The sequence below is a fragment of the Diplotaxodon limnothrissa genome, linkage group LG3, assembly GCF_057381915.1.
Source record: "Diplotaxodon limnothrissa isolate DT_005_m linkage group LG3, D_limnothrissa_male_GT1.1, whole genome shotgun sequence".
Taxonomy (NCBI): domain Eukaryota; kingdom Metazoa; phylum Chordata; class Actinopteri; order Cichliformes; family Cichlidae; genus Diplotaxodon; species Diplotaxodon limnothrissa.
Genome location: NC_140598.1, coordinates 48,055,388 through 48,076,682, shown reverse-complemented (window position 1 = coordinate 48,076,682; position 21,295 = coordinate 48,055,388). Strand labels below are relative to the sequence as shown.

The 21,295-nt window shown below is 41.9% G+C and overlaps 1 protein-coding gene across 2 annotated transcripts in view; it reads right to left on the bottom strand.

Moving 5' to 3' along the window:
- Positions 1 to 21,295, bottom strand: part of pacs1b (phosphofurin acidic cluster sorting protein 1b) — a 67,357-nt gene that overhangs the window by 13,201 nt on the left and 32,861 nt on the right. For both annotated transcript variants that reach the window (XM_085350744.1, XM_085350745.1), the window contains exons 2-7: positions 13,414 to 13,501; positions 12,188 to 12,277; positions 10,230 to 10,355; positions 3,664 to 3,808; positions 3,459 to 3,550; positions 1,809 to 1,886 (exon numbers count right to left, since the gene is read on the bottom strand). In XM_085350744.1, the coding sequence (XP_085206870.1) occupies positions 1,809 to 1,886; positions 3,459 to 3,550; positions 3,664 to 3,808; positions 10,230 to 10,355; positions 12,188 to 12,277; positions 13,414 to 13,501 (619 nt within the window). The remainder of the gene's footprint in view (positions 1 to 1,808; positions 1,887 to 3,458; positions 3,551 to 3,663; positions 3,809 to 10,229; positions 10,356 to 12,187; positions 12,278 to 13,413; positions 13,502 to 21,295) is intronic.

Sequence of the window (21,295 nt, the reverse complement as noted above, 5' to 3'; positions counted from 1 at the left end):
AGTTCCTCCAATCACCACTCGAGGATGCTTCTAGAAGCAAAGCACACAGACTTTCATATCCAAATGATCAACATCACTGCAGAACGTGCTTACAGCCCAGTCCAAAACCTGTTTTGATTTCAGCAGCACATTTTTTCCCCCTAACATCGATGTTCACAGTTGTATGACTCACCCACTGAAATATTAAGCAGCAACAAGTCTTAGCTGTTTGTCAGACAGGTGGATGCCAACAGAGGCGTAGCTGCAGCTCCCTGTGACTAACGTTTGTCCTTTCGGTATCTCTGTGTTCATCTATTTGTTAATGTGCATCAGTGATTTGTGGCTTTACTGGATTCTTACATAATTCTGCATAAATCTAATAAACACTATGATTTTTCGGGTATGTAATTACCTGGATCAGTCAAAAACAGATTATTCTGCATGAATATTTAATCTAGAAAGCAATTTACTAAATGTACTTTCCAAAAAATTTTCTTTGATCCTATGATAGTGATCGAAATTTATATTAGTCAATGTGATTATTTCCCAACTGAGTTTACAAAGGCAGGACCTCTATTATTGTCCGCTGTGTTTTATAACTCATGACTTCGATGTCCTGATTGGACATGAAAAATACAGATAATGAACAAAAGGCATAGTTTCAAACGCTTGGCATCATCCTCTTATTCTGTGACATTAATTTAAACGCACAAAGTCAAGCAGCAAATACAGCCGACTCATAAACACACAACTGTCCTTGCAAACACTGCAGTTCACTGTTTAAATATGAAGATTATTCTACCTGAAGCCATCTTTGGGACACGGCATGTTTTTCTTTTTTAAAATTAGTGGAAACCCAACAATCTTCGCATGTGTGTAAATCTACTTCAGGCCAAACGTTAAAATAAAATTCTCAGCGTCGTTTTGGGTTTTAAAAAAAACAACAACCCAGAAACAAAACAAAAAAAGAAAGGATGAAAAACTCAGTTTGGATGTAAAAAATGAAGGAAAAAAAAGTACAAAGCAAAGCTTTCATCTGCAAAACAAGTGGGTGTCTGAGTGGCTGTGGAGAGTGAGAGTGTTTTGGAGGATTTGTCGCAATTTGCTGCTACGCAGTGGAGAGGGTCGGCTTCATGTCGGACCTCCTGGGGACGCACAGGGTGCAGGGTCTGCTGTAGGGGCTTTTAAGAGCGAGTACATATTTAATGTGTGTGTAGCAGTGCAGGTGGTTAGTGTGTGCATGTGTGCGCGCACGTGTGTGTGTGTTCTATAGAATCTACAAAGGTGCCGCAATAACAGCCTCCTTAGACAAACACAAGCACGCACATACCAAATGCTGCCTTTCTTCTGCTAAGCTGCAGCTCTACCTTCATTTTTTCCAGGGTGATTTAAAAAAATTTAAATTGTGTTGTAATCTGTGCCTCCTGCTGAGCCTTTATGTACAGTTTATGTGTGCGCGTGTGTGTCCGTGCAGCCTCAGGTTAAAATCGGCCTGATTACACGTAGAGTGAATGAGCGGCAGAAAATGGATTTGCAGATAAACCAACACGGGAGCGAGCCAGGCCGAGAGAGAGAGACAGGAGCGGGAGGGGAGGTTGGGGCGAGCAGATAAGGAGGAGAGGTTGAATGGGGTGAGGCGAGAGGCTGCGCAGGAGGAGGGAGGGTTGTTGAGTCCAGTCAAATCAAATTTATCTGAAACGGCCGTCGCACGAAGCGGGTTTGCTGCAAAAGTGCTTCACGCACAAAACAAGCAGGTAGGCAGAAAAACGAGTATAAAAGAGAGGGAGGATGAAGGGGGAGATCAGGGAGGGGGCTTTTCTTCTCCTTACCCTGGTGATACCAGCGTTGGAAGGCAGCTTACGCCTCGGCTTCTTCTTCCTCACCTCCTCGTCTTCATCAAACAGATACTGAGAAGGAAAAAGTGAGAGAAACACGAATGAGAGGAAAACGAGGAGAGCAAGTGGTGTTTTAAAGGTTAGTTCAAGGTCGCCAACTCCAGCTATAAGAAAAAAAACTAATGAGTCTTAGCGACACAATTTGTCTGCGTGGTTACACTGTTGCTCCTGGTAACATGGATACATTGTTTTTTCATTCAGCTGCTGGCTGCCAACATGAAGCCAAAAACCACTATTTCTCTTTATTTTGTGTTTTTTGGTTGTCGTTCCTCCTTTTGTGCCAGCGAAACAAAGAAATCAGTTTTTAGGTTTCTGTAATTACTAATACTGTGACTTAAACCTTAGGTGCAGCTCTAATAGCTTAATCAGTAGGTCACTAAATGTATTCTTATTTTTCAATAGACTGATATCAGTAAACAAGGCTGACATTAGCCAATACAGATAATCGGGCGCTATATTCATGCATGGTCAGTATTTATCTGAAATGTAGTTTCTTCAGGAGAATTTTTCATGATATAATATCACAATCCTTTAATGTCATTAATGCACTAACCAAAGTCAGTGCGCAAATCTGGAAATCTGGCAACACTGGCTCGCCGTGTTGCCAGGTGACAAGTAGAGCAGAATAGATGTGGCTAACTTGGCCGACCCTGACGTTCAATTAAAATCAATTAAAACAACAGCTTGTGTTTATCCCCCCCATCTGTCTCTCATTTAGCAGTGTTGAAATGTCCCTCAAAACTCAGCTTAACTTGCCCTTGGTTATATTATCATCAAAACACACAAAAACCATGAAAACAAGAAACTGAACCCCAGCTCTGACCCGATTCCTGCTTCAGTATTGAAGTTAATTCTTCACCTCTCTACCGTAACGCCCTGCGCTCCGTTTATCCTCCCTCTTGGCGCTCGGATTCCCTCCGTCTCTCCCTTCTGCCTTTTCAATCTGGCCCCCAAAAGCCTCATTGCTCTCTTCTTATCTCTCCATGCTGTCTTTTTGCTCCTTTCAATCTCTCGCACCGATGGGCGCCAATTCCCCTTACGTCCCACTGAGACCCACCGTCTTCTCTCTCGTAATCTCAGAAAGAAGGTAACATAATAAAGAAAGCACCAGTGCTCCGCTGATCATCACACCAGTGTCACTGTGAACTGATGCTCCTGGAGAAAACCCAATAACCCCGTCGGTTCGACCAAATCTGGACAACTCGCTTTTTCTGTCGTTCCTGTGTCTGCTTATACAAAAATATTTATTTGTAGACGTGGAAATCAGTGGGAATTATGGTATTGGTTCAAATGTGAGAGCTGGGTTTTTGATTTTTAGATGTTTTCATTCTTTGTAAAGCTGTAAATATAAATTATTTATGATCTGTGCTGCTCACATACTTTCAGCAGCCGCTTCCATGATGTAAAACAACTTGAAAATGGAGGTGGGGCATTAATATTTAATTAAAACAACAGCAACAAGCTCGTGTTGAAAAGTGTAGAAACCATATTAGCTCAAATGTGATGGCATTAAATGCTTTCCAAAGCAAGCAGAGTGACTGCAAGATTAACCATGAAGTGATTGTTGTCCTCATCTCAACACACCTGCCCGTGAATGGGGTCATCGCTGCCTTCCTGCTCTGACGAGTAGCTCTCCTCCTCTTCTTCAGAGTAGTTGTCGATGTCTGGAGAACGATCTAGGGAGACGCAGAAAAAGAGACGCCACTGAGGAATGGGAGCAAACTGACAGGAGGAGGGCAGACACAGACTATTAGAGAGAAAGATAGATTCGGTGAGATGATGTGCGCACCAGACATCTTTGCTTTAGGTCCCTCGTGATCGATGGGCTGACTCGACAGGGAGTAGACTCTGATCTCAGCCACGGGCACTGAGGCATCCTTCACCTGGCTGTGCAGCCCCAGGATCTGGGCACCCTCGCTGGGGTGCTGCATCACCTTGAGGAAGGAAAAAAGCAGCAGCGTTTAAACGAGATCAGAGTCAGCTGGATTAAATGTAAATGTATCCACATTCTAGCTACGTTTTTATCCACAAGTATCCACAACTTAGTGTGTGCTAGCCTGTATGAGATTTGAATAGAATCTCGACGTTCTCTTTAAAAGAAACTCTTCCCAAATGAGCGTCTGAATATTCAAATAGCAGCATGCAAACAGAAAGAAGGAGACTGAAAAAACAAAGAAGTCAGATAATCTTTTTAACTGAATTATTGAGGATAAAATCTACTTATTTCCATTCTTGGTCTTCCTGTACAGACAAAGTAGGGATACACTGGACTATACATCATTTAAACAGCATTAGACGAGGAGGGGAAACAGCAGTGAAGCAATAGAGACTGGCATGAAAGCTCTGCAGATGGAGAGAACAATAAAGAAACCGGGAGACAAAACAAGGCTGAGGAAAATGAACAAAACCAGACGCCGACAGAGAAAGCACGCACAGGCGAGGCAGAGGCAATCAATTCTCTGTGCGGCTGCAGCAAAGAGCAGCGCCACGTCTGCTGTGTGTGTTTGTGCGTCTAACCGAGTGACACCCAGCCTCTCTCAGGAATCTGGTCACACTCGCACATTTAATGAAGTCTGAGCAGCTTATTATGGAGCCAGCCTTAGCCAAACATTCAAGGAGAGAGACGTTGTTGCCGTGCATCCATTCACCTACACTGGCGCACATGCTGCCGATAGGCTCCCGAAGCTTCCTGCAGCTGCTAATTTTAACCATTTTCTCAAAGAAAGACAATTATGCAAATCTATCAAACAGCATGAAGATGAACATGCGTGTCTGAGAGGAACACAGACGTAATTCGACTGCTTTTCCCCTCATGAAGACAGTAAAACCCACACAAGGATTCAGTGCAGGCGCATCTTCTGAATCTTTACGCAGTTTTAAAAATTAAAGTAGTTAAATGCCACCTGAGCTCATGATGCTTTATTTTCTTCAGGTAGTAAAAAATTAAATAGCAGTAATGATGACTTTAACATGATTTTAATATATCTTCAAAGCCTAAAAGTCAGAAACATTTATAGATATTGATTAAATTAAGAAAAAGTAATGAAACCAATGTTTTATTTCTCAGTATCGTGAAAGCACACGGGCAATAAATGACAAGATGATTTTAAAGGAATTGTTATGTCATCTCGCTCTCACACTTCCACTTCTTACAAAATTGTGCATTTTATGGAGGATTTCATGGTGCTTAAAAAGTGACAACCAGTAATTTTACACCGCTAGATCTTTGAATAACCTCCCTCCACCAATGACATCACATAAAACCTCCAACTCAAAGTGAGCCTGTGTGGTTTGCACGCTCTACAAAAAAGAAAAAAAAAATTAACAGTAATTTAAAGCTTTAAAGTCTCGTACAAATAAAAAAAATCACAAATCACACAATAAACCCCCTGTGAGCATCGTTCATGTACGAACAGATTTTGGTAGATGTCCAAATAGTCTGGAGATAGTTTGTAACAAAGGTAATAAGGAGTCGATTCCTACTGTGCAGGATTTAACAGTAAATCACAAGCTAACAGCTCTCTGAATGAATGAGTTTTGAGCTGTGTGTGAATCAGCTTCACTTTTAGATTCAGACTGGAAGCCTTTCACACCAATTGCCTCTAAAGTGTTTACTACCAGGTAAATCAAAGCCATTCGTTACTCTCATTATTAGTCGCTTTGATCGTTCGCCTTGAAGTTGAGAAAGTTTATCTTGAGTCCTGCCCACTAGTTGCTAGTTTGCCCATATTTTTACCACATTTTTGAACATAGTTGCTTCACTTTCTATCGTCTCTGATGGCTGTGAATCACTTCCAGAGTGGACGTAGTTTCAGTCCCCAAAGAAAAGTCCAACTTCAAAACATTAAAAAAGCAGCTTGACACCAAAAAAAAAAAACCCTAAAATGTGTGGGTGGTCTACTGCTAACCTGCTCCTGTGCAGCCATCGATCTTTAACCACCTCACCAGCTTAAGCTTTTATTAGGGCTCAGGATCACGGCTGCTTGATTGACAGGTGAGAGGAGCGCAGGCTGACTGCTAACTTCACCTCGGCCGCTTTGAGTTGCTAATCTCGACTTCAAGGTATCTGTGGTGTTGGTGGCTCTTGTAGCATTTTGTATGCAGACAAATAAAACAGCTTCCTGTGTGGTCCGAGACAATAAGAGCTTGTCAGAGAGGTCTGTGCTGTGTTTCTGTGAGTGTCTCATTAGTCTGTTATTGTGCACTAATTAGCGGCCATCCTTCTCTGTAATGTAAACATATAACACAGCGTATTGGCGCTCTTTACCAACTAAGCTTGCTACGACTTCAATAGAAAACTCAAAGCTGCAGAACAGTGCTTCACATCACACTGCCTACTCTGCCTCTGTATAACATTCATGGCCGTGTCACACTTGCTCTCAACAGTAACTTTGTCGACACACTTTCACTTAGACGTAACTTATGTAAGTATTTTATTATGGCCCATAACTGAAGGCAGCTGCTGAGCTTGTGTTCATTTATTCAAACAAAGCACTGATTGCAGTGAACACATACTGTGCAGTGTGACGGTTAAAGATAGCTATACTCAGTCTCCGAAATACATGGCAGCTTCTGAAAATCTCTGCAAAATGAACTTTGTGCATTTTTTCTATGGATTAAATTTGCCATCCCACGAGGCATCGGGGGGCTTTGCTGCACATGTGTTGAGACACCATGAGTGTATAGAATAGTTAAAAACAAAAAAACGTAACTGAAATTAGACATTTTCAGCACTAACAGTCAAAATAAAAGAGTTGCGCAAATCTACAAATCTACTATGGCAACTAAATGAAAGGAAACTGAAGTGTGAAGAAAACTTCAAAATAAAAGCAAAATGAAAACAAATGAAGAATTCTAAATATGCAAAAACACGCAGCCACTGTTGAACAATGTTTAGTAACACTCGAGGAATTAAAGGTTCAGAGCCCGCTCAAACGAGACGTAGCGCATAACTACGACTGCAGTGAGTCCATCACTCCACTCAGAAATCGACTAACCCGTTAACCTGGTCCTCGACTCTCACCGTACCTTGTGGGTACAAAAATACTACTTTGTAGCAGTTAAACTGTGATATCCTTGGTATTTTTCGACGATTTATCTAAAGAAAAGGAAACAAATGATGTGTTCTTGCAACATGCTGATAGTAACAAAGCGCCTAAAGATACAATTGTTATCTGTACTGTGTAAACACAACACTGGTTAGTCCAGAGAGACTGGACTGAAAATATGTGGAAAAAGCAGCCAAACAAAAGCTTTTAAAGACCTTCAGAAATCCTGGAGAACTTTTGCTCCGTACCACATGAAAGGCTATTCAGAAGCAAAATATAAAGAAATGGGGAGTGGCTCAAGACTTTTGCGCCGTCCTGAACTTCTTCTGAGTTACCCTTCATTTGCTTCCCAACCAGTCACGGCTTCTTGAACCTGGTTCTGGAAGTTTCTTCCTGTCAAAAGGGAGTTCTTCCTTCCCACTGTCATCAAAGTGCTCGCTCATAGGGGCTCATCTGATTGTTGGGGTTTCTCTGTATTGTTATAGCCTTACAATGTAACGTATAAATAAAACTGAATTTGTAAGATTTCAGATTCAGAAGCAAAATGTTTCTGAAATCATGAACAGGTTCAGCAGTTCATTCTCCTCCTGCTGCTTGCAGGGTCAGTGGAAACTACCTGTCATATTAAGGCAGCACAGTGCCATAAACATGACATTTCTCTGTGACTCTGAAAGCCCACGTGTGTCCCCTGTAGCGTATTATTTTCCTGACACACACACAGAGCTTTAGGCAGAATATGGCAGCAGAGTAACTTCTGCTGTGGCTCAGAGGGAATGAGTTTGAACCTGCCGTACGTACGAGTCTGAATTTATGGCCTCTGCCCTTTATAAAGCACTCAACAGACAAATTGTCTGTTGAGACTGGCTCTGGAATAAAATGTGACTTTATTATATATGCAGGGACGGCCATGGACAGCCAGCAGGCACCAAAAACATAGTTTAATCAGGACTGGAAGTCTGACTTAGGGTTGGATGTATTATAACAGCTCACTCTACCGTATTTGGTTCAGTTCCATCTACAAAGACACTCCTGTAAACATGAGATCAGACCCGTTTGTTGAGTGACTGTGGATTTATGTTCTTTTCTCTCCATAAAACATTTTATGTGAAGCCAGAGAGTTGAAGGTGTTTTACACATTTAATAATCCTGACTTACACACACACACAGCTGGTGAAAGCTAACAGGCGTTCCTAAAGGACAAAGACCGTCCACACGTGCGCACACAAGTACAGACGGCATAAATCACCAGCCTTTTAAAGCAGTTTCATATCGGAGGAAGCAGGGAATGTGAGGAGCTTTTGGCAGAAGAGGCTGAAATTTAATTGTACGTTTGATTTATGGCGACATTTATGTCGGCCGAGAAGAGGACGCCGGGCCAGAGATCAAAATCCAGCGTCTGATTTGAAAGCCCACTCGGCGAATTGAGTTTACGTGAAGGTTAAATGAAGGTTGGCAATAAATACGTTTTGCGAGCCGCCGCTGTGAATGAAAATTTCCTGAATGACAAAGGAGGAGAGGAATGATGTGTATGAAGGGAGCTGCCACAAGAGAGGAGCATCGCGGATTATCGTGCTGGATATTAGCTTTAGAAAACGTTCTGCGAAGACCGGCTGAGAAATGAAGATCGGATTTAAGCAGAGGGCAGAAGCTGCATGTTTAGAGAGATGAGACCGTGACCGGTGGCTTGTTGGGTCAACAGCTCAGATCAGCTGGGACTTTTGTCTGGCTGCAAAGGATGAGACTCCACTGACTCAACAGCTCAGATCAGCTGGGACTTTTGTCTGGCTGCAAAGGATGAGACTCCACTGACTCAACAGCTCGCAGCTGACGCACCCTCAAACATGCAGCTTAACCTCCATCTGCTGCCTCAGAGGCGCCCAGTGCTGGAAATGTAAGAATAAATAATAATACTATAGCCACACGTCTGTTAAAGCAAAGTGCAATCGCTCACCTGCCTGATACTCATTTCCCTGCAATGCTGACACAAACACGAGATTCTGCAAAGTCGCAACTCTGCGCTTCACCTCTTTGAAGACCGCAGAGAAATGTAACTGCTGCTGAGAGGACGCGCGACCGTCTCACAGTCGGCGTTTCACTTTGAATTTTCTACATTTTTGGGAACGAGCTCAATCTTGAACACTGTCAGAGGATTTCGTCTGTTTTTCAGCTGGACTTAAAGACAATTGGAAATTTGGCCATAAATCAAGAATGATAGAATTTAATGATATCACGATATGTGGCAGCACGGTGGTGCAGTGGTTAGCACCGTTAGTGGGGTTAGCTTAATTGGTGACTCTAAATTGCCTGTAGGTGTGAATGTAAGTGTGAATGGTCTGCGACAGACTGGCGACCTGCCCAGGTTGTACCCCGCCTCTTACCCTTTGGCAGCGGTAGTATGGTGGTACATCCCTGAATTAGATAAATGGAAGAAAACAGATGTATGGATGTTTAACCGACATGTTTGGAAGCTGGTAAGAAGTGATTTCAAATGATCACTGATTGGTTGATTTAATTGCCCCCTTCCCTACGTGTTGGATACTTAAGATACATTTTCTCGCTCTCCTGTAATCATAACACTCTGCCTAAAATAGAGCTTTTGTGGACAAAAACACAACACAAACGCTGCTTTTCTCTGCCTCTTTCTCTCTCACACAAACGTCCGAACAATCATTAAGACTCTCCCTCCTTCCACATCTTAAATTATCTGTCTCCATTCAGCTCCCTTTGTCCTCTTATTTACCTCCAATTGTTTGCTAGCAGCTAGTAGCAGTCAAACTCTGACAATAGAAACGATCCTGCTGCCTTTTCTCCAGAAATTGTTCGCTCTAGTTTTGACTCGTCACAGTCTTTTTGTTTGGAGAGCACTACAACTGTGCAAAAGTGCCGCGAACAAGGTCAGCTGGCACAGATGTCTCCTATAAGAGCTTCGAGCTAAACATTATTTTCCATCACTCGCCGATGAATCATCTATAAATGTTTCAACAAAAAGCTGCAGCACTGCTTCCAGTAAAGAAACGCTGAGGGTTTATTTATGGGTTTAAATAAATGCACATTGCTATTCAAAGAAGCTAAACCTAATTTAGAAAAACACATTTAGAAAGATTAAAAAAAGGCCAACGGGAGACGTATTGAATGTAGCTCAAATGTCCCATTTTCACAGGTTTATTCTACATGCAATAAATGCAGCACATTTAAGGCATTTGAGGAAACGTCAGGAATAATCAAGGAGGAAGAAGCTGAAGAGGAAAGTGATCAGATTTAAAGGTTAAGAAAAACAGAATAAATCACCTCTGCAGGTTTACGTTACCTCGGCCATGTTGATTAGACCCAAAGCCAGGGTCTTGTAGCCCAGGATGGTCCTGTTCTTGTATCGCTTGCGCCTCTGCAGCATGATCTGAAGCTTGTTGGCATCTCTCTTTAAGAAATGTGGATACTGCAGGTAGAAACACACACACACACACACACACACACACACACACAACACAACACAACACAACACAACACTTATTTCCTGAATGAATTCAGATGTTTCAATAAATAATGTTTATTTCTCAGGACTTGATAATTAGACTGATCCAAACGGCTTCTTGTATAAGTCCCCTCACACACACTGACCTCGCTCAGCATCCCCAGGTGTCAAACTACTTAGTCTGAGCCCAACTATGACATAACCCATCATTAACGATCTCAGCAGCTGCACTATAAATGGAACCAAACTCGCTCCTGTAACAATGTTTAAAGCCGTGAAACGACTCCGGTGGCTCGATTTTAATAAGCTTCCTCTCCGCAGCGCTGCTGCTGTAGGAAGTTTAATGTATAATGTATAATGCCTGGCTCGGTGCACTCGGCAAGCTCCAGAGAGAGAAACTCCCTGACCTTTTAGCAGCGTTTTAGAGTCATGGAAATCGGAAAGCATGATTTAGAGCACAAGAAAACCTCGCTGGGAACTACATTAACCACGCTCTGCCTTAATGCACTCCGTATTGTTGCTGTATGGAGAGTTGCAGGCGACACTTCTGCAGCTTTGTGTAGACTTTTCCAAACTATCCCAAACTGTTTTAATATCACAGGTGCAAACGCGTCAGAGCTAAAGGATCCGCTTCCCTGATCTTCCCTCATCTAGCAACGCCAAAGTTTTCCAGGTTTGTAAAGATACAGTACTGTGCAAAAGTCTTAAGCCACTCCACATTTCTTTATGTTTTGCTAATAAAATTGGAAATAGGTGCAACAGTTTACTGAGGCGTGTAAAAACATACATAATGGAGTATATAAGGCAAAAACTGAGTTTGCACAATTCTGATGAGCTTGAAAGTCAATATTTGGTACGACCACCTTTACTCTTCATCACAGCCTGAACTCTCTGAGGAAGCTTTCTTCCCATTTCTTTAAGTAGACTTCAGGAATAGTTCTCCAGGTTTATTGAAGGACATTCAAAGCTTCTTTGGATGTTTCTGCCTTTTGTTCTGTTCTCTGTCAAGATGATCCCACACTGCTCTGGGGAGCCCAATCCATGACTGATAGTGCTTCATTGTGTGTTTTTCTATCCAGGTGTGCTTTCACTGTACTGGCAGTGCTTCGTGAATTATTGCTACACTGAAAACTGAAGCCAATTTCACTCAGACACTGTACAGATGGTATTGCATGGCAGATCAAAACATGACTGTACATTTCTGCGTTCATAATTCCCCAATTTTGACAAGACCCGCAACATCACTGTCTGAAATGCAGCCCAAACCATGACGGAGCTTCCACCATGTTTTACAGATGGCTGCAGACACTCACTGTTATGAGTTCTGACCTTTTCTGGACACAAAATTTAAAATATGAATTTTGGATTAATGACTCTATCAGACCTGTTACCACTGATTTTCACTTAGAGAACTTAAAATTGGTTATTTGCTAAGTTGTCTGTCACATGTAGACACAACACTGGTTCATCTCTTGATTTCGGCGCCAAATAAATATTGCTGTGAAAAGGATCGGGTACAAAGGCTGGAGTGAAAATGAAAATCAGCCATTGTCAAACAAACACAGAGACCTTCAGACGGCCTGGGGAACATTTGATCCAAACCACTATGAAAAAATTACAAGAAGGCTCCTCGGTAAAATATAAAAAAATGACGGTTGGCTCAAGACTTTTGCATTTCTGAAGCTAGAGATTCAATTTTTTGTGTTATTGTTGTTTCTATGTTTTCTGTAAAACCAGAAAGTTATTGTTTGGCTGTGATTGATGGGTCCCTGATCTCGCTGAACCTTTGTTCGTACCTGGAGGGAGAAGGTGAGCTGCAGATCGGTCTCCGTCAGTCCTGCTGAGGACAGCAAGATCTCATTGGAGCGCAGGATCCGCTTGGAGCCCTGAAGACGAGACACAGACTGATGACTACAGAAGAAACGGTGAAAGTAAAGAAAGCAAGCAAGAAAAAAAGAGAAAGATTTCTATTAGCGTGCCCTAGCTAACCCCAGCAGACTCAAAACAACAGACTCATCATTATCATCAGCCATGCACAGCCGGAGGAGGTGGTGAGTAAGGAGAAATGCCTGATAGGAGAAAGCAGGGCTGGAAGACTGAGCGAGCGGCAGCCGCATGGAAAAAGAATTAAACCAGCTTAAAGAGCCTTATGTGAGAGAGCAGCAGAGAATTTAATGGTTTACTTAGAAAACAAGACGATAGCAATCAAGACTGAAAACGAGCCAGCGAGTAGAAGTTTGGAGTGGAGCCCTGGCATTAGAGAGAGAAATGACAACAAAATGTGACAAAATGCAGTATTTTTGAAGTATTCTGTGCTAACTTTAACTAACTTGGCCGCCTGCGCTGCCAAAAAGCTCTCCAATGGTCAGAAAAAGTGGGATTTGGCAGCGCTGCTCCTTCTGCCAGTTCTAAGAGAAAAGCACCCGGCTAATGAGGCATTTCAGAAAGCAGCTTGGCTGCAAAACAACGAGGAGGAAGCGTGTCTGCGTCCAATGAAACCGACTCAGCAAAACAATAAACGGCTTTACAGAAAAGCCAAACGGGGCAACAAAGGCTGAGTCTTTCGGGTTTTTCCCCAGGTGGGGAGTTGGTTCGTTTTTCATCGTCTGCTCGTTAAGCATAGTTGAAAGTGGAAATCTTTGAATCCTATAATGTCATTTAATGATTAAAGATAAAGATAAATGTTCAACTCAAGCAGACTTTGACATAACAGGATGTAACCTTGGGGAGGATTTCATTTCTAGGAAAGTTCAGTCAGACTTTAAAAAAATTGATTTTGTTTCCTGGAACTGAGCTTCGAGGTATGATTTTAGTGCCCATCATCTAATTCTGTTTTGGTTATTACTCAGTTATCGCTCATAGACTGTTCACAGGGATCTGTATGTGTAATCTTTAAAGTTGTTTTATTCTGTTTGCAGAAACTTTTTCTTTTGATGCATTTCTAAAATAATGCCTCCATAAAACTCCAGCCTCCGTGTACAGCAGGTGCGTTTCACCTCGTGCTTCTGGAGACGTCTCGTACCTGCAGTTTGACCGCGATGACGACTGAGGTGAGGTCCTTATCCAGCTCCTTCAGCATGATCAGCTTCTTCAGGGTCAGATTGAAAAGCCTGCAGGAAACCACACACAACGACACTAAAATTAGATTCGATATCCAGCGCCCTCGCACTGCTGCGCCCTGAGCTGTGCAGGGAACTGATGGATGTCTGATGACCTGTTGATCACTTTGCTTGTGCTGCGAACTGAGTCTCTGGGATCGGGAGTGTTCAGAAGCTGTCTGGAAAAACTTTAACTGAACGCCTCAGTGCTCACATTTGCACGTGAAGATATTTTTGCCAGCTACTTATCTGTCCGCGTTTACTGTCGATGAGATTATTTCAGCCTAGGAACATTTAAACTTCAATTCACCCCAAAAAGCTTAATATAGAGCAAAGAGTTAAAAAATAAAAGGAAATGAGCAAAAAAAATTTGCAAAACAAAAAACTGAGGCAATTTGTCTGCAGCACAAACAAATCAACTTCCTCTGCACAATAAGTTACAAGCTTGAAGCGATGATTAGGGGAAAATATTAGAATTACACCAAAGTACTCTTATTAAAGTTCTCTTATGGACAGAAAAGAAGAAATATTTGACCTGACAAAGTCACTGAGTGTTAGCCACTTTGAACTGAGAGCTAGCTAACACCAGGTATCTTTAATCAGGGTTGATATTCTAGCCAATCCAGATAAATGTAATAGTCTGTATAGAGCTTTACAGTAAACCATTGTCCCTGTTAGACTCAGATACGATTATAAAAGGGGGCACTCTTTCTGGCTAATGACCCATTTATCGAAAGCTGCTAGCCAATAAGAATGCAGCATCCTTAATTTTGTTGTGGTTCTGACCATCTTTTATATACAGTCTATTAAATCAAACAAGTATGAAACTGAAGTTGGCTGTAAGTGAGCTATAACACACGATTATTATTATTCACGCATATCTGCTTAAAAATGATGTCATTGCACAGTTTGTCGAGGCGTATGCACAACACTGTCTGCAGCACATGCAGCTGGGAGTCAACTGTGTATATTCACTAGAGAAACAGTATCAGCTGATATATACAGAGGAGGTTTGAGCACTGACAGCCAAAATCCAGCATCAGTCACACTTTGTTGTGGACCACATACATGTCTGTATTATGGCCTAAAAGCCAGCTTGTGGTAATTTGTCACTTCCTGTCTCCTCTCCGTTCACCCTGTCCCTCTCATCAGGGCCATCAAACACAGCAAAAATAAAACAGGACTTTAGAAGAGGCGTTGAGCGCAGTTCTGCTTTATCTGTTGGCAGGCTGTTAAAAAACAAAATACTCCAGCCCACGATGAAAATGGATTGCTATTTTTGTCAAAGTTAAAAATGTCCCATTCAAATGACACCAACACTTACGTCAGCACACATAAACAACGACAAAAAACAAAAATCCTGCCGGATGTCTTCCATCTGAAAAAAAAAAACAGCTAAGAAACGAGAGATTGGCCTCAGGTTTCCTGACACTTAGAAGAAATACTCAAAATGCCAGTGTTCAAAAACACAAAGGGACATACAAGACCAGGAGCATTTAAAGACCTGAAACCGAATCACTGAAAAGACACACACACACACATTCTCGTTTTGATATCTTAGTGAGGACATCTAATTGACATAATGCTATTCCTAGCCGCTTACCCTAACCATCAAAAATGTATGCTTAACCCTTAACGCGTAGCCTAAACCCAACCATAACCTAACTTTAACCCTGACCAAAAAAAACACATTTTGGGGGTTTTTTTGGTCCCCACAAAGACGTCTAAACAAGTACAAATACACACACACACACACCTCCCCAATAGCACCCGGGGGTCAGTCTGTTCAATAATTCATCTCCAGGGCTTAAGGGACAGAAAGTAAACCGCTAGAATAAACCTGACAGAGCAACCTGGAGGAAATCAAGAAGAAACATGGAAGCTAAAAACCAAACAAAAAACAAAAGCAAAGGACACACAAAGAGAAAAAGACACAAATGCATTGTGCCAATAAATTATATACAGGAAAAGACAGGACAACAACAGACAAGAGGGAGGAAGAGGAAAAGACGCAAATGACAAATAACAAACAGAGATGTGGAAACAGCCGTGAATACAGAGGAGGAGGAGGAAACAAAAAGCAGGCAGGCACAAAAGGGAGAGGAGAAAGGAAGCGAGGCTGAGGCATGAAAATTGAGGGAGACATCACCAGAGAGAACAGAGGAGTGGGGATGACAGAGGCTGGCAAAATGTGCGCCGAGAGATGAACTGTCTGACATCGCAAATGGAAAAACAAAACATCTTTTCTTTTCTAGGGCGATATTTAAAAGCAGCGGATGGAGAGCAAGATAGTTTAAACGGTCAGTTATGTAAATATTCGCCACACCCTGCACCGATCAATCGCCCAGAGAGGACAGAGGTCACATCTAAAGAGCCGCGCTGTTACCCAAAACATAGACAAGAGCCTCTTTTGATGTCACACTAAAAAGGCGGAGGGCGAGGACAGGAAAATTGCTCCGCATTTCTCCCTCAGCTCTCTCTCGTCTCACCTGGGCCTTCTCCTAAATCCACCCCACTTACTCGCCTTTCATCTTTCTTTAAGTGCTCCCTACCCAACCACCGAAATTGACAAGTGGCCCCCGACTGCTGATGCAACCGCTGGAAAAAGAAAGAAAGAAAGTCAGCGACAAACACAGAGAGCCTTTTCTGAACGCAGAGGTTTTCTAGTTTCACGATCAAAGCAGCCAGGAGAGGCTAAAGCTATGAATAAAAAAACTATCAATTTTTATCTCCGATAGAAAAGGCCAGCTAAGACTTCTGCTTACACCTGCTGGATCTGAGTGGAATGAATCGAGGTGGAGAGGGAGCAGAAGAGGCCGGGTGCCAGTGGTCGATCGGAGATGGGGCTGAAGCACCTGGGGCGAAGGGAGGTGTGGGTAGAAAGTGGATGAGGGAGACGCACAGATATACACAGAGAGAAAAACAAACTGCAAACACACAAATCAGAAAGAAAAAACTGTTAAAAGGTTACTACAAGCAACCACCCAACACTTAGAACTGCTCCAGTATGACTTTCTCACAATTATTTTATCGCTTATTTTCCAAAAAGCCCCAGAGTTTGGTTTCAAATCTTCTTCTTCCGTTGCTCCCTTTGATGGGTCACCCCCGCAGATCATCTGCCTCCATCTCACCCTCTCCATAGTTTGGTTTTAAATATTAAATGCCAAATGTTGACATTTAGAAGAATTTTGCCTGGGTGAAAGTAAAATAATCTGGTCATCAAAGGTCTCAGTCACATGGTGTAGAGACCGGTTGCTAGGGAAAAAGGTGTATTAACCAACCGGCTGCAAGCTGCTGGAACTTAATGGGTGAAATCTGGTCACAGAGAAGGATATGGTGATAGCGGCAACCTCTTTGCAACTGCTTTGTTTGCTAGCAGGTGACAACTTTTGAAGGATGACACCAATTTGTCTGCAAACACCTGCCAAATGGCAATTAAATCAGAAAAAGTGCAACGCAAACAGGAAACGGACAACCGTTCAATTTGAGCGGTAAGGCACGACTTTTACTTTCAACGCAAACATTTTCTGTTTGCGGTTTGCAACACGCTAAGTTTCTCCAAGAGTAGTTGGTGAGTTGTTTGCAAACAAGTCTGCAATCGGCTAGCAACTAATACATCACCATCTCTGCAGTAGATGTTGTGGCAACCAACTGGTTAGCCAGAGGTTTAGCTGGGCGATCACAATCGATACCAAAGCGACTGCATTGGTCACATAGTGGGAAACAACTGGTCTCCAAACAATCCCAGACCCTCTCTGTCACTCCCAGGACAGAATGGTAAAGGTTTACAAAGAATACCCATCTAATTTATGAATGCAGACAGATAGCAAACACGCTGCAGTCAAAGCGCCTGCTTCAGTCCTGCATGCCAAATATCCTTGGGCAAGATGCTAACACCAAGTTGCTCTCTGATGCATCGATCAGGGTTTAAATGATAGACAGAAAGCGCCTACATTGGAAAAGCATGGAAAAAAGTGCTTGTATGAATGGGTGAATGAGGCAAGTTGTACAAAAGCAGTCTGAGTGCTCAGAGTAGAAAAGCTCTATATAAGAACTATTCCATTTACCATTAACCTGCACAGCTTCACATAAATAATTAGCATTAGCATATATCTACTTGGCATGGTAATATATAAGAAATAGCTTTGCTAACTGCTATTTTCTACATTTTCCCTCTTATATTTCCATCTAACTAAAAGCAGAGCAGCCTGTAAATCATCTACGACACCAGAGTCAAGGCTACAGAAATGTTAAGAATCCATACAGTAACTTTTAATTTACTGCAGTAATTGGTTCACCACAAAAACTAGTTCAGTGCTTTATTGCTTGTGTTATATAACAGCTTCAAGAATTCAGATTTCCCTCGAGAGGAACTTACTACTTTACTTGTTGCTCTGTAAATGGATGCGAGGAGCGCTGGGATTTCTGCACAGTCTGAAACACGAGTTTTCCATTAAAGCATCGCGTAGACACCAAGTTTTATTCTTTTCCACTGTTATTTATGCTGTTGTTTAACTACTGTAAATCCCCTACAGGATTAAAGAAAATGCTGCACCAGCCTTCACTGCCACGGTGATCGGACCAGTAACCATAGTCGGCGAGGGGAATCACATGGTAAAGGTCAAAACAGTCCGCCCGCCACCAGCACTTCCTCTGTGGTTCACCTCTCACTCCTGCCCTGGCTCCTCGACAGCTTGTCACTACACTTTAAAAGTCACTGCCCGTTATCATCAACCCGAACAAAGGAACAGACTCGAGCAGAGCATGACTGAAAGAAAAATAAATCAGCATGTGATGGAAACGGAGAGAGCGGCGTCTACACTCACACACCCGAAAAAGGGAGCACGGCTTCATCTTTCATCCCCAAATAATTACAAACCTGCTTCTGTTGCTTAACAGCTGGGATAGAATTATGGGCTGAGATGCATAATGGAAAAGACAAGAAACGAATTTGTCTCTTAGAGAGTCGAACTACGCCAGGATTGTGATTTCTTTCCACAAAGATGTAAATCTCTTTGCTCCAAACTGATTGTTACTCTGCTGTGAAAAGTATTTGTCCCCTTCTTCTTCTTTTATATAAATTTAAACTGCGATTAAACACATTTTTGGTAAGCTGAACTTCAGCAGTACAAAAACTGCATTTTGTCTTTACTCACGCTGTTTATGTCCAATATTAAAATGTTTTTGATTATCTGAAAATAAGAAAGCCAGAAGGGTGTAAATACCTTTTTACAGCACTACACATATTTGGTATGATATTTGGTTTCCAGACTTTTGGAATGAGCTGAGGAGAAACGTCGCCTCTGACATACTGTTGTTGTGGAAGCAGAAGAAAATGCATCTGCTTTAAGTTTTGATGATGTTGGATCAACTGTTCAAACGTGAATTCACAGCAGTGTATATACACACACACACACACACACACACACACACACACACACACGTGTTTAGGACCAATTCGGTGAGTTTTGTGGTTTTTGTTGACAATAACAAAAATCCTGTATGTCAATCTAAGCCTTAAACAGCTGGAAATAGAGAAGCTCCATGGAGCTCTGACTGGGCGTGACCGTCGCCACGCCAACTGTGTAGTAATTTGTGAAAAGTGTCTCTGTGGTTTGTCTAAACTTCCTGATTGTGTCATCCAGTGCTTCCCGCCCCACCTGTGTGAGTCCTAACAGTAAAGTACAAGTAGGGGTCAAGTAATGCCACTTCTGCTCCCTCTACATCTTGAAGCCAACACAGCCTCTTATCAGTTTAATAAAACAATGCATTAACTCAAGAATGCAAGATCAAAAGGAGCCACTTTAACCTTATAATATCCATCATATTGCATAATAATCAATATTTAAAAAAAAAAAAAAAAAAGCAACACAGACACACAAACGTGTACAAATTTGTCTGCTGGCTTCAACAGCACCATCGAACAAGCCTCAGCCCTGCAAATGTAAAACCTGATGTGGAAGTGCCTCAAGCTGCACTTCCTTCAATTGCTGCCAGCTCCAAAAAAACAAATCTATCAGGAAAACCTCCAACTTTGCTTGTAAAACATGTGCCAACACATTTTTCCTGTAACGCACGAGTTTCACTTCTCTAACACAAGTGGTTCTAAAGAAAAGGAGGGTGGGCGTGCACAGGATTACATTTTGACTTGACTTTTCTTGTTATCAGCAACATTTTTTCAGCCTTAAAACAGCAGAAAAGATGGCAACAAAAAGCAAGCCAGGCACCCAAGTCCCGTTACAAACCTATGGGTTACAGAACTATGTGTTTTTAAAGCAGGAGTGCTCAAAGCACAGTGTTTAATTTCACATACATATATTCAAACATCAGTTTTTGTGAGGGGGATTCCCCCAGTGCACTCACATCAGCTAAGCTGACATTGATGGAGTACCCAGAGGAAACCCAAGGAACTCCACACAGACCAGCCGGCTGTATGTTCAGGATGTGCAACTTTGTCCTGTTCAAAGTTAGTTTTTCCTTCATCTAAAAAAGGTCAGTGGCAATAAAACCTGCAGTTCCATGAATGGTGATTTGATGCTAGCTCCAAAATTGAGTGAATATTTATACTTTTGTTTGGAGGGGAGGGAGTTTCACACATTTTCACATTCTGTAAATGAAATTAAGTAGGCAAAATGTACTGGGTGACTTCATTTGGGTGTAAAAAGCTTCACTTCTTTGCCTTCAAGCGTATCAAAACAGTCTCCACAGCAGCTAAAGCTTCCTCGGCTGTGATGCAAATTTCAGCTTGAACATTTACGGCTTTCTGAAAACTGCTGATCCGCATGGTGTGGTTGAAATCTGCAGGAAAAACAATAAGCGAGCATGCAGGCTCTTAATTGAGCTGCTGCATAATTAACTAATTTCCAGGGAAAGTTGTGAATATCATACAGACTGTTATTTTTTTCAATTTTTTTTTTCAATAGAAATATGTGATAACCTGAAAAAAGAAAACCTGATCTGATGCATCTTTAGTTTATCAGTTCTCTCCAGAAACTTTTCTTTGGGTGTTTCTGCTATTTTGTGTTGTGAACCCGCGTTATGTTTTGCATGTCCTCACCGATGAGGTGAGTGCATCGGTTTATCACAGAAACTCTTTCTGGTTCTACGGGACAAACTGAAGAAGACCTCCACATCTGACTCACTGCAGCTAAATTAATGTTTAATGCCCCTTTGACTGAAAACACCTCGTGTTTTCCCCACAGTCGCAGATATTTGTTCATTTGTTTAGGGAAAAAGGCATGGGCGGATGAAACGAGGGCTCTGACGGAGGCAGAGAACGGCTCGATAATGTCTGTGGGAAGACTGACCTCTGATATTCTGTAAAGGTCAGTCTCTGTAGAAACAGACAGCATGTCTATCAGACGCACACACAAAACAAAGTATCAAACTTGAAAAACGAAAAGCAAGCTAGGCCAGGAAAGAAAGAAAAAAGCCTTACCTCAAGTCATTTTAGGCCTCATTTAACTGATTAATGTGCCAGTTATGAGCTATTTTCCAATTAGCTAAATAATCTTCCACGTCTGCATAATTACAAAAAAAATTACACTCATTACTACTCAGTCCAAGGGGATATCTTCACACTTCAAACAGCACTAGAAAAGAACAAAACAAAGCACCTTTTCATGTGAAAAAATAAGTTATTATAATCAAAATGGGAAAAAAAACCCATAATAATAAAAGAAGTACTCTGACTAATGAAGCTTTTACCAGCAAATGTTTGGCATTTTCAGTAACACTATCGACATGGGTAGCACTGTGGAAGGCAGTTTAATCCAAAACAAATGATTTCCATGAGGCGTTGTTGAT